Source organism: Myxine glutinosa, chromosome 12 (assembly GCF_964187855.1).
Source record: "Myxine glutinosa chromosome 12, kmMyxGlut1.1, whole genome shotgun sequence".
NCBI classification, from domain to species: Eukaryota; Metazoa; Chordata; class Myxini; order Myxiniformes; family Myxinidae; genus Myxine; species Myxine glutinosa.
In genome coordinates, this window is record NC_136272.1 from 106,802,321 (window position 1) to 106,815,702 (window position 13,382).

The following is a 13,382-nucleotide window of genomic DNA, read 5'->3' on the forward strand; positions in this document are numbered from 1 at the left end:
CTCACACCACTTCCCTTCCATTTCATCTCTTGCACACAACATATGTCCACTCTTCTTCTGACCAATACTTCCACCACTTTCCTGATCTCCCTGTCATTGTCCCTACATTCCATGTCCCAAACCTCAGAAACCGATCTCCACTTCGGGCTGTACCCTGCCCATATGTAGTTGTAATTGTCATGGTTCTCTTTTTGAGGCAATGTTTTTATGGCCGGATGCCCTTCCTGACGCCAACCCTCTTAGTCGTCTCTTACGACACGCAGGGATACGGTGTACCTATTCTAATCCAGGGTACACACTGGGAAACGTTTCAAACATGGAAATTCTGGGGGGTGGGGGGGGGTGGGGTGGCAACATCACCATAACCATAAATGCAGTGAAAATATAAGAAATGCAAGGTTGATGGGTGCAAACAAAATAAAGGTATGAAAAGCTGATATAATTACCAAAAAAAAAAAAAAAAAAAAATTTTTTTTAAACAAGAGCGAGAATTGCTTTGCAATAGACATTCCTTGCAGATGCGATATTTTTCCAAAACGGAAAGGAAGTCCAAAAAGGGAATAACCGAAAAATAGACAAAACTCCTTCAAACTAGAATGCGTTCTGTAATTTTTCATAATAAAGTAAAGTACCAAGTTTCAGTTGAATAGGTTAAATAATATGGGGAAAGTCTGTAAAACCACAGGTGCGATGGATGGACAGATGGAGAACAAACCTCCGGTAAAAATCGGTCGGGGATCATCAGCTTGCCCAAATCACATGACTAAAAATCCAGGTGAACTATAAACGCAACATTTCCTTACGAGTTCTTACAGGCCAAGGCACTCAAAAGCACATCCACTCACCCGTCAAAAGAATCACCATCAAAGGCTTCGGCAAAATGCACATCTCCTATGGGTGTGGGCGGCTTGTAAACAACCTGCAAACAAAATATTTTAATTTATTCATGTTGTGATTAGTTTTCAAAGGTTATAACAGGTGCGAAAACAAAACTACTACAGACCTCCCTAAAAAAACGAAAAACCCGTCTGCATTAGCTTTGTATTCAAACTAAACTTTACGAAAACAGCGAGAAACTAGAACGGGCACTCGGTAGAGCGCATACCTTCGCCGCAGCTACTGTTCTGTACTTGGCATGGGAGTGTAGGGAACAGAACAACAAAAATACGATTTTGACCTTTTCGTGACCTTGACCTTTGACCCGATTGCTCCCAAAATCTAATCAAATGTGTCCCGTATAATAACCAATCATCCCACCAAATTTCATGCAATTCGGTTGAATACTTTTTGAGTTATGCGAATAACATACACACACACACACACACAGACATACAAATAAATACACAGCGATCAAAACATAACCTTCCGCTTTTGCGAAGGTAATTAACCTGAAATTGCAGACAGAATTATTTATTTTATCTGAGAAGATAAACGAATCTTCTTCTTCTTTAGTACCTCAAACTTTATGTGAAATGCGATCGATTTTTAAAAATCAGAATTTGAGCAAATCTGTTTCATTCGTCTGTTAATATGCCTCCCCGATTGACAAATCTGCAATTTGAATTTCATTTGAGGTTGAAATGATTGCGGGAGATCGCGTTATAGTGATGACGTCTTGGATGGACATCCTCTTCTTCAGTCGCTCATAACTTTGAGTGAAATACGATCGAGTTAAAAATAGTCAGAATTTGAGCAAATCTGTTTCATTCGTTTGTTAATATGCCTCATCTCTTGACAAATCTGCAATTATAATTTTTTTTGAGGTTGAAATGATCGCGGGAGATTGCGTTATAGTGATGACGTCCTGGATGGACATCTTCTTCTTCAGTCGCTCATAACTTTGAGTGAAATACGATCGAGTTAAAAATAGTCAGAATTTGAGCAAATCTGTTTCATTCGTTTGTTAATATGCCTCATCTATTGTCAAATCTGCAATTATAATTTTTTTTGAGGTTGAAATGATCGCGGGAGATTGCGTTATAGTGATGACGTCCTGGATGGACATCTTCTTCTTCAGTCGCTCATAACTTTGAGTGAAATACGATCGAGTTAAAAATAGTCAGAATTTGAGCAAATCTGTTTCATTCGTTTGTTAATATGCCTCATCTATTGTCAAATCTGCAATTATAATTTTTTTTGAGGTTGAAATGATCGCGGGAGATCGCGTTATAGTGATGACGTCCTGGATGGACATCTTCTTCTTCAGTCGCTCATAACTTTGAGTGAAATACGATCGAGTTAAAAATAGTCAGAATTTGAGCAAATCTGTTTCATTCGTTTGTTAATATGCCTCATCTATTGTCAAATCTGCAATTATAATTTTTTTTGAGGTTGAAATGATCGCGGGAGATCGCGTTATAGTGATGACGTCCTGGATGGACATCTTCTTCTTCAGTCGCTCATAACTTTGAGTGAAATACGATCGAGTTAAAAATAGTCAGAATTTGAGCAAATCTGTTTCCCAAAATCTAATCAAATGTGTCCCGTATAATAACCAATCATCCCACCAAATTTCATGCAATTCGGTTGAATACTTTTTGAGTTATGCGATTAACATACACACACACAGACATACAAATAAATACACAGCGATCAAAACATAACCTTCCGCTTTTGCGAAGGTAATAATAACAAAATAGTAACAATAACCATAACAATGTTTATTTATTAATTAGTGTTCTCCATAATCTCAAAAAGGTTTGTTGAAAATTTGATAACAAAAGCACAAATGGTAAAAACTTCTTTATGGCCTGGACACACAGTCATTAGCATAATCATATTATTTAATAGACAGAATACATTTATGTTTGACCTTTTGCTTGACGCCGTGCATGAGGAGGGGGGGGGGGGGGGGTGGGGTGGAGGAGAGGGAGCCTGTGAGATAAATTGCGAACATCACAATATTATCCCCATGCCTCTTGAGGAAGAAAAAAATGGGGGGAGGGGGGGAATAAGGGGGGGAGCGGTGGCGATTGTAATTGACTGTTTGTCAGTATCCCCTCCTAAATGGTTGAGAGTGAATGAGTGAGTAGTGGGTAGTATGTGGGAGGAGAGGGAGGGGGGAGAGAGGGAGAGAGGGAGAGAGGGAGAGAGGGGGAGAGGGGGAGAGGGGGGGGGGGGGGGGGGGGGGGAGAGAGAGAGAGAGAGAGAGAGAGACAAAGAGTGAAGGAGAAAGGAAGAGTGAAGGAGAAAGAAAGGGTGAAGGAGAAAGGAAGAGTGAGGGAGAAAGGAAGAGTGAAGGAGAAAGGAAGAGTGAAGGAGAAAGGAAGAGTGAAGGAGAAAGGAAGAGTGAAGGAGAAAGGAAGAGTGAAGGAGAAAGGAAGAGTGAAGGAGAAAGGAAGAGTGAAGGAGAAAGGAAGAGTGAAGGAGAAAGGAAGAGTGAAGGAGAAAGGAAGAGTGAAGGAGAAAGGAAGAGTGAAGGAGAAAGGAAGAGTGAAGGAGAAAGGAAGAGTGAAGGAGAAAGGAAGAGTGAAGGAGAAAGGAAGAGTGAAGGAGAAAGGAAGAGTGAAGGAGAAAGGAAGAGTGAAGGAGAAAGGAAGAGTGAAGGAGAAAGGAAGAGTGAAGGAGAAAGGAAGAGTGAAGGAGAAAGGAAAAGTGAAGGAGAAAGGAAAAGTGAAGGAGAAAGGAAGAGTGAAGGAGAAAGGTTAGAGTGAAGGAGAAAGGTTAGAGTGAAGGAGGAAGGTTAGAGTGAAGGAGGAAGGTTAGAGTGAAGGAGAAAGGAAGAGTGAAGGAGAAAGGAAGAGTGAAGGAGAAAGGAAGAGTGAAGGAGAAAGGAAGAGTGAAGGAGAAAGGAAGAGTGAAGGAGAAAGGAAGAGTGAAGGAGAAAGGAAGAGTGAAGGAGAAAGGAAGAGTGAAGGAGAAAGGAAGAGTGAAGGAGAAAGGAAGAGTGAAGGAGAAAGGAAGAGTGAAGGAGAAAGGAAGAGTGAAGGAGAAAGGAAGAGTGAAGGAGAAAGGAAGAGTGAAGGAGAAAGGAAGAGTGAAGGAGAAAGGAAGAGTGAAGGAGAAAGGAAGAGTGAAGGAGAAAGGAAGAGTGAAGGAGAAAGGAAGAGTGAAGGAGAAAGGAAGAGTGAAGGAGAAAGGAAGAGTGAAGGAGAAAGGAAGAGTGAAGGAGAAAGGAAGAGTGAAGGAGAAAGGAAGAGTGAAGGAGAAAGGAAGAGTGAAGGAGAAAGGAAGAGTGAAGGAGAAAGGAAGAGTGAAGGAGAAAGGAAGAGTGAAGGAGAAAGGAAGAGTGAAGGAGAAAGGAAGAGTGAAGGAGAAAGGAAGAGTGAAGGAGAAAGAAAGAGTGAAGGAGAAAGGAAGAGTGAAGGAGAAAGGAAGAGTGAAGGAGAAAGGAAGAGTGAAAGAGAAAGGAAGAGTGAAGGAGAAAGGAAGAGTGAAGGAGAAAGGAAGAGTGAAAGAGAAAGGAAGAGTGAAAGAGAAAGAGAGAAAGAGAAATGATAATTTAATGACATTTTCCAAGTGTCTGATGAGCTTGTGATCTTGTCAAGGTCTGAAGAGGATAGAACCTGCAGCCTACTGTCTGTTAGAAGGATGAGAGATGTCACAGCAGAGAGTAGAGTTGTCAGCAAGTAGAAAACCTGAGGGTCTTGTTTATTTTTATTTTTCCAGAGTGAGAGAGATCGTTGATGAAGATTAGGAACGGAACACGTTGGTTACGAGAGTAGAGGAAGTCAGTAATCCAAGAGTGGAGTTGGCCTTGGATGCCATAGACAGTTTGGGCAGCAAGGTGGGATGTCAGACTATCAAAAGCTCGATATATGTCCAGAGACGGGCTTGATCGCATGTCTGACATTGAAGGCCTCCATCCATTGTTGGGAGAGTAGAAGCAGCATGTGTCCAAGGTGGAGTGACCTGGTTTGAATCAGAATTGATGATCTGAGATGAGGTCATTGGAGAAAAGGAATGATTTTATGTAAACTGTGATGATAGATTCCATGACATTGCTGATTGGAAGTAAGCTAATGGGTCTGTAGTTAAGTGGATCCATTTTTGCACCTTTGTTATGCAAGTGATGTTTGTCAACCTCCAGGGTGATGGAACATGACCAAGGGCAAATGATAGGGTGAACAGAGCAGAGAGAGGAAGTGCAACAGCAGCAGAGTAGGTTTTGTAAGGACAAGCGAGCTAATGCTGTCCAGTCCAGCAGCAGAGTAGGTTTTGTAAGGACAAGCGAGCTAATGCTGTCCAGTCAGGCAGCAGAGTAGGTTTTGTAAGGACAAGCGAGCTAATGCTGTTCAGTCCAGCAGCAGAGTAGGTTTTGTAAGGACAAGCGAGCTAATGCTGTCCAGTCCAGCAGCAGAGTAGGTTTTGTAAGGACAAGCGAGCTAATGCTGTCCAGTCCAGTAGCAGAGTAGGTTTTGTAAGGACAAGCGAGCTAATGCTGTCCAGTCCAGCAGCAGAGTAGGTTTTGTAAGGACAAGCGAGCTAATGCTGTCCAGTCCAGCAGCAGAGTAGGTTTTGTAAGGACAAGCGAGCTAATGCTGTCCAGTCCAGCAGCAGAGTAGGTTTTGTAAGGACAAGCGAGCTAATGCTGTCCAGTCCAGTAGCAGAGTCAGAGTCGAGGTTTGACATAAATTTCTCCACCTTCTCAGGTGCAAAATATAGAGTCCAGGAGCAGTTGGGTACAAATGGGAAGTGCGAGAAGGGTACAGAGAAGGGGGTTGAGGACACGAATTATAAACAAATTAATTTACTGTGACTTTGCCCTTTGACATTTTCGATTCAATGAGGAATGATTTTCTCTGTATTCTCATAATAATTGTTTGTTTAAATTTTGACAACAAAGGCTTAAATGGCACAAAAGACGGATGGGATGGGCATGGGCACACACGACTGCAAAACCCCATCTCACTACGAGGGGAACAGTCTAACAAGCACCTTGGGTATGGATGGGGCCTTTGATACTGGTGGAACCTGGACAGTTTCTTCTTCGTCTTGCTCAATACCATCATCCAAGTGAGCATAGTTTCGGAGATCATGGTCTTGCTCATCTTCATAGGGTTCTTGATCAAGATCAAGATCAGGTTCAACATCAAGGGCATCATCTTCAGCTCTCATAATGCCAAGCCCCAGGACAAGGCAGGCACACAGAGCAATCCACCGAAGTCTCATTTTGCAACCTACTAAACGCTGGGGTAAAACAAAAAAAACAAAAAGAAAAAAATTCAAGCAAACTCAACCCAACCTGGAGCTTCACTCACCCACCCTCTCGCCCAAACCTAAATCAGCCCACCACATCACTCACCCACCCTCTCGCCCAAACCTAAATCAGCCCAACACATCACTCACCCACCACAGCACCACACCCCTCCCCCTTCCCAACACAGCCTCCATTCATCACCCAACCAAATCCACAGTCTCATCACCACCCCTCCCTCTCCCCCACCCCCAACCTCACGCAACCCAATGTGCAGCCTCGCACCCATTCCAACCTCATCATGTCACCCCCCCCCCCTATCCAAACCCACAGCCTCATCACATCACCCCCCTATCCAAACCCACAGCCTCACCACATCACCCCCCTATCCAAACCCACAGCCTCACCACATCAGCCCCCTATCCAAACTCACAGCCTCACCACATCAGCCCCCTATCCAAACCCACAGCCTCACCACATCAGCCCCCTAACCAAACCCACAGCCTCACCACATCAGCCCCCTAACCAAACCCACAGCCTCACCACATCAGCCCCCTAACCAAACCCACAGCCTCACCACATCACCCCCCTATCCAAACCCACAGCCTCACCACATCAGCCCCCTAACCAAACCCACAGCCTCACCACATCACATCACCCCCCTATCCAAACCCACAGCCTCATCACATCACCCCCCCTGTCCAAACCCACAGCCTCACATCAGCCCCCTAACCAAACCCACAGCCTCATCACATCACATCACCCCCCTATCCAAACCCACAGCCTCATCACATCACCCCCCCTGTCCAAACCCACAGCCTCATCACATCACCACCCCTATCCAAACCCACAGCCTCATCACATCACCACCCCTGTCCAAACCCACAGCCTCATCACATCACCCCCCCTATCCAAACCCACAGCCTCATCACATCACCCCCCCCTGTCCAAACCCACAGCCTCATCACCACCCCTGTCCAAACCCACAGCCTCATCACCACCCCTGTCCAAACCCACAGCCTCATCACATCACCCCCCCCCCTGTCCAAACCCACAGCCTCCTCACATCACCCCCCCCCCCTGTCCAAACCCACAGCCTCATCACATCACCCCCCCTGTCCAAACCCATAGCCTCATCACATCACCACCCCTGTCCAAACCCACATCCTCATCACATCACCCCCCCTATCCAAACCCACAGCCTCATCACATCACCCCACCTATCCAAACCCACAGCCTCATCACATCACCCCCCCTGTCCAAACCCACAGCCTCATCGCCACCCCCCTCCCCCCACCATGCCAACCCAAAGGCAGCTGTCCAAGAGCAAATCCAAAAATGATCATTTCCAGCTAAACTGCTTGTCACAAAACACAATAAAATAAAATAAAACACACCAAACGTTTTAAACTCAGCACATCACAATCTATCAACTCGTGGTTTTGTTTTGTATTATTCAAGGACACGATGAATAAACTACCAGGATCGTATGAGAATGAGAATCAGTACTTTTACTGTACAGTACAGTATTTGCAAATAAAAGAAACCTGGAAGTTTTATCAAGTTGGTAACCACGACAGGTAGGTGGTGGTGTTCAACAGGTTTTACCTCTTTTGCTCCAAGGAAAGGTAACCACAACAGGTAGGTGGTGTTCAACAGGTTTTACCTCTTTCGCTCCAAGGAAAGGTTAAGACCCAAAACGTCAGCATTCCATCTTTGCTTCCCATGGTGGTTAGCACACCTCAATTAATCCACTTTAATCAGGTAGGTCAGGTGACCTTTTTGCAATGTGGCACTATACAGGATTACAATTAGGTAATTTCACTCCCGTCCAAGACTAGTCCCTGGTGTTGGGCTAGCGGCTAGGGTGCCGGCTTAGGATCCTAGGATCCTGGGTTCGAATCCCGGTCAATCGCTGAATTAACGCCAGGGGGGTTGACTCAGCCTGTCATCCTTCCGAGGTCGGCAAATTGAGTACCAGTTCACTGGTAATTCCCTGCTTGTCGTTAAAGGCGGCAAAAAGGGTTGGCGTCAGGAAGGGCATCCGGCCGTAAAACATTGCTTCAAAAAGGGGACCGAAAAACAACAACCACAGTTCCCGAAAAAGGCCAACCCCCGCTTGCGGGGAAAAATGGCCTCTAAAGGTGTTTTTTTTTTTTTTTTTTACTCCCGTCCAAGACTCCAACATGAAAACAATTAGAACACGGAGGGTCAAATTAATCAAAGTGAATTGATAAACGGTGTAAAAAAGACTCTGGAAAACTTTCGTTTCACATCACAGAAAACATGGTTCATCAAGAAAATAAAAAGATTCCACTCTGATGACATTTGTAGAAAAATCAGTTTCCCATGACATGTTCACAACAGGAATATACCACAACTAGTTAATACACAAAGTATGTATGATCATTTGGGCTAGATTGTAAAAGAGGCGTGGAAGGGATTCGTGGAAAGCAGGGGCGTGGGGGGGAGGGGGGTCGACATTAAATTATGCCCTTTCAACTCATTCTGAAGACTTCGCTGAAAACACCTTAATTGGGAATCAAACATTATCCAGTCTTGAAACAGTTTCACGACCATCGTTTTAATAAGTAAAACGACACCTCCCACAAAACCTCTTTCACCTTCCCCCCTCCCACCCAGGACCTTCCCCACTCCCCCCTCCCACCCAGGACCTTCCCCACTCCCCCCTCCCACCCAGGACCTTCCCCACTCCCACCCAGGACCTTCCCCACTCCCACCCAGGACCTTCCCCACTCCCCCCTCCCACCCAGGACCTTCCCCACTCCCACCCAGGACCTTCCCCACTCCCCCCTCCCACCCAGGACCTTCCCCACTCCCCCCTCCCACCCAGGACCTTCCCCACTCCCCCCTCCCACCCAGGACCTTCCCCACTCCCCCCTCCCACCCAGGACCTTCCCCACTCCCACCCAGGACCTTCCCCACTCCCACCCAGGACCTTCCCCACTCCCCCCTCCCAGGACCTTCCCCACTCCCCCCTCCCACCCAGGACCTTCCCCACTCCCCCCTCCCACCCAGGACCTTCCCCACTCCCCCCCCAGGACCTTCCCCACTTTCCCCCCTAGGACCTTCCCCACTCTCCCCCCTCCCACCCAGGACCTTCCCCTCCCACCCAGGACCTTCCCCACTCTCCCCCCTCCCACCCAGGACCTTCCCCACTCTCCCCCCTCCCACCCAGGACCTTCCCCACTCTCCCCCCTCCCACCCAGGACCTTCCCCCCAACCCACCCAGGACCTTCCCCCCCAACCCACCCAGGACCTTCCCCCCAACCCCCCTCACCCAGGACCTTCCTCCCAACCCCCCCCCTCACCCAGGACCTTCCCCCCAACCCCCCGCCCACCCAGGACCTTCCCCCCAACCCCCCTCCCACCCAGGACCTTCCCCCCAACCCCCCTCCCACCCAGGACCTTCCCTCCAACCCCCCTCCCACCCAGGACCTTCCCCCCAACCCCCCTCCCACACAGGACCTTCCCACCAACCCCCCTCCCACACAGGACCTTCCCACCAACCCCCCTCCCACCCAGGACCTTCCCCCCAACCCCCCTCCCACACAGGACCTTCCCTTACACCAATTTCTCGCCACCCCTCCCAATCCTCCATTTATACTCTTCACCATCAAGCTCCCCACAGAGACAGAGGACCTCAACATATGCACATATTAACGGTTACAACCTCAAATCTTATTCTCAATAACCACAATGATTAATCTAACCTAGCAATGGCAGCAACGACACCTCCCTCTCCTCAAGCTCTTGCTGTGCGGTTTAACCCCCTTCCCCGCCGTATGCCGTTGCCGTATGGCTGGTTAAAGGATGGAGGAGATTTACAAAATCCTCACGATCCGGATTAATGCCAATGGCAGGTGACGCCATAAGCCACGAGAGGCGGATGGTCCAGTATGGCATATGATATAGTCCAAAACGCTGTAACAAGCGCTGGGATGAAAAAGGCTGAACCTCAACCCCACCGCAATACAGTATTCTTCTTCCTCTTTTCGAGAATCTTCTCCCCGAGCCCGTATCCTGACAGGCGCAGAGCAGAGACCGACACTCGACACAAATCGCTACAGTGGAGACACTCGAGCCCAGCCCTGCCAACCCCTCCCCACAAGTACAACGATGCATCCTGGATCGGGTTAATCCGTATCGTCTCCAAGACCGCACCGGTCACTGCGCGTCCTCACTGTTCGACGGACAACAAACGATATAAAAGCGCGGGAACTTTCACTCACGTTCTCACTTTTGTGCCGCTGAAATGTTTCTGCGCTTGAGGATGAAACGCTCGAGAGAGCTGGGCCGAAACGAAAGGGTCGGAGGCAGCGCCGAGTGCTGCGAACAACGTGCCACGAGCTGTGTGCACAGGCCGAACCGACGTCCTGACGTACCCTCTCGGACGCTCCTAAACGTGCTGACGCGGCGCGTAAAGTTGACGCGAGACGAAGCTCGTGGCCGCGCTTGATTGGCTGTCTCTGGAATCACATGGTTTGCATGTCAATCATGGTGGGGGTGAAGATGAGGGATTCAGGAGATGAGAGGAGGAATTTTCATTCAGGTTGATTGTGTGTCAGGATAAATAATCGGAATCTTTAAATCCATTCATTTACACAGAATTAAATGCATAATCGCATAATTTAAGCCCTGTATGGTCGACGACTGACGTACCTCAGTCGCCCGATGGCACGTGTTCCGCGCAGTTTCGATTAAAACTAAAAGCGAATGGCAAATTAAACCGACGTAATTCATGTTTAGAGCAAATAGTTGGGATCAATGTATATTTAAGTACTATTGTGGAGAATGTGAAGCATCCCTGACATAAACATGAGGAAAAATACGTCATAAGGTGCATGCCCGGATATCCTGCCGATCATTTGTCGTCGATTTTAAGTGATCACGTGTTTGAAGCAAATGTAATGATTTATTTTATATGCGAATCGGATTAAAAACATTTTTTAATTTCCATCTTGGAGCCTTCGATGATTTATAGCGATGACGTCATCGGTATGCTTATCTGAGTTCTGTGATTGGTTCATTTGAATATTGCCTTGATTTGCTTTTTCGTAACGGATGGAATTCAGTTTTATCACCGAATCGCTTTTAAACCTGTGTGGATATGAGAATGCCTTTTACACTCTGAAGATCACGAGAAAGAACCGAACTTGGCAATTTACATGCTTTTGTTTTCATGTTGTAATACGATACGTGATGTAAATGTTGATTTTTGGCAGATGTATGTAAATTAAGCAGCCGCCAGGTTACAAGGAAGTACAGTATTAGTATTACGAAGTACAGTCACAGCAGCAGTAATTCATATAAGCCACCTGCTTGTACCTGCAGACGTCATACGCATTAATAAATTAATTATACGATGCCTTGTTGATTTGTAGCCGGCGAAGCCGGTGTTGTCAATAAACGCGTACGTATTATGTCGAAAAGCAGATTATGCTGGATCCCTTGGCTTGAGAATTCCGAAGCTGTGACGCATCAAATCGCTCAATGGAGGCCGCCATCTTGCGGATGCGAAAGTATGCATAACAAATTGAAAAACGTTCAATAGGAGTTTGTTTCACCCGTCTTTGTTTGATTCACCATCTTATGCACCTCTAATTTGTAATTAAAATACTTTAAGACCAACCTCGGCCCGCATGGGCCTGGTTATCTTCAACGAAAATCGTCACCAAACACCGGAACCAATGAGATTCGAGCATTTGGAAAAATATTTCAGAAACCAAATCACTCAATGAAGGCCGCCATCTCCAGGATGCGGAAGTATGCAAAACAAAATTGCGAAAAAGTTCAAGAGGAGTTTGTTTCACCCGTCTTTGTTTGATTCACCATCTTATGCACCTCTAATTTGTAATTAAAATACTGTGGTGCCATACACACACAACGCGTTTGCCAATAAGGTAGGCCACCACGCGTTGTACAAAACCAAACACTTTATTCTATGCTCGCACGTAAGCACTGGGCGGGCTCGACTTTCGAGCCCGCGTATATGTCCCGAGGCCACGCCTTGCCCACGGGCGTGGCCCGAGCCGTGCTTCCACGCCCGGTCGCTCGCGTCACCCACTGGTGCACGGAATTATCACCCACTGGCGTTGTGTCCGCCACACGCGCCCCCCCAGAATTCCCGCGCACCTGAAGGGTGAGTTTGCGGGGAAGCCGGATGACCTGGCCGAAACGCCCTCTGGCGATGCGTGCAGGGCTGGGGGGTGGCAGGACGGTGGGGGCGGGGGGTGCCGGGGGTCTGCCCGCCGGGGGGCGGCCTCGACGCGGAGGCAGAGCTGCTTGCGGGGGGTGGTCCAGGTCGAGGTGGGCCGGCTTGGGGCGGTCCACGGAGATACGATCTGGAGTACCGCAGCTGTCCACGGTGAAGTGCTTGTCCCTGGTCTCCAGCACGCGGAAGGGCCCGTCGTATGGGGGCCGCAGCGGTGCCCGGTGGGCGTCGTGCCGGACAAAAACGTACTCCGCCGTGCGAAGCTCCGGGGCGACGTGTGAGGACGGGCAACCGTGGTGTGCCGTCGGCACCGGCGCGAACCTCCTGGCGGTCTCCTGAAGGGTGGAGCGCTGTTGCGCCGCTGTCCAAGGTGCCGTGGAGTCGGGGATAAATTCGCCCGGTACCCGCAGTGGTTGTCCGAAGACCAGCTCCGCCGAGGACGCACGCACGTCGTCCTTGGGCGCCGTACTGAGGCCCAGCAGGACCCAGGGGAGCCTGTCGGCCCAGCTGCCGTCGCGGAGGCTGGCCTGGAGCGCGGCCTTCATCGAGTGATGGAAGCGCTCGCACAGGCCGTTGGCCTGGGGGTGGTAGGCCGTGGTGCGGTGCAGCTTGACGCCGAGCCCTTGCGCCACCGCTCCCCAGAGCTCCGAGGTGAACTGGGGGCCGCAGTCGGACGAGATGTCCGAGGGGGCGCCGAACCGGGCAACCCAAGTGGCGATGAAAACTTGCGCGACGTCAGCCACAGCCGTCGCCGCCAATGGCACGGCCTCCGGCCACCGGGTGGTGCGGTCCACCATGGTGAGGAGGTGGGTGAAACCCCGCGAGGGGGGCAGAGGTCCCACCAAGTCGACGTGCACATGTTGGAACCTACGTTCAGGCACCGTAAACGGGGCCAACGGGGCCTGCTTGTGGCGGTGGACATTCACTCGCTGGCACGCGAGGCACGTCCTGGCCCAATCGCGGACGTTCTTCCGGAAGCCATGCCAGACGAACTTTGCCGCGACAAGCTTC

General features: G+C 48.8%; 1 protein-coding gene across 2 annotated transcripts in view; it reads right to left on the reverse strand.

Moving 5' to 3' along the window:
- LOC137437750 (calnexin) overlaps positions 1-10,915 on the reverse strand; it is a 60,923-nt gene extending 50,008 nt beyond the window's left edge. Inside the window, exons 1-4 of one of the 2 annotated variants that reach the window (XM_078766188.1) lie at positions 10,820-10,915; positions 10,390-10,626; positions 5,878-6,129; positions 846-919 (exon numbers count right to left, since the gene is read on the reverse strand). In XM_078766188.1, the coding sequence (XP_078622314.1) occupies positions 846-919; positions 5,878-6,129; positions 10,390-10,626; positions 10,820-10,900 (644 nt within the window). In that variant the 5' untranslated portion in view covers positions 10,901-10,915. Of the gene's footprint in view, positions 1-845; positions 920-5,877; positions 6,130-10,389; positions 10,627-10,819 lie in introns of those variants that run through there. The other variant, XM_078766189.1, reaches the window with a different exon arrangement.
- Positions 10,916-13,382: the final 2,467 nt, after the last annotated feature.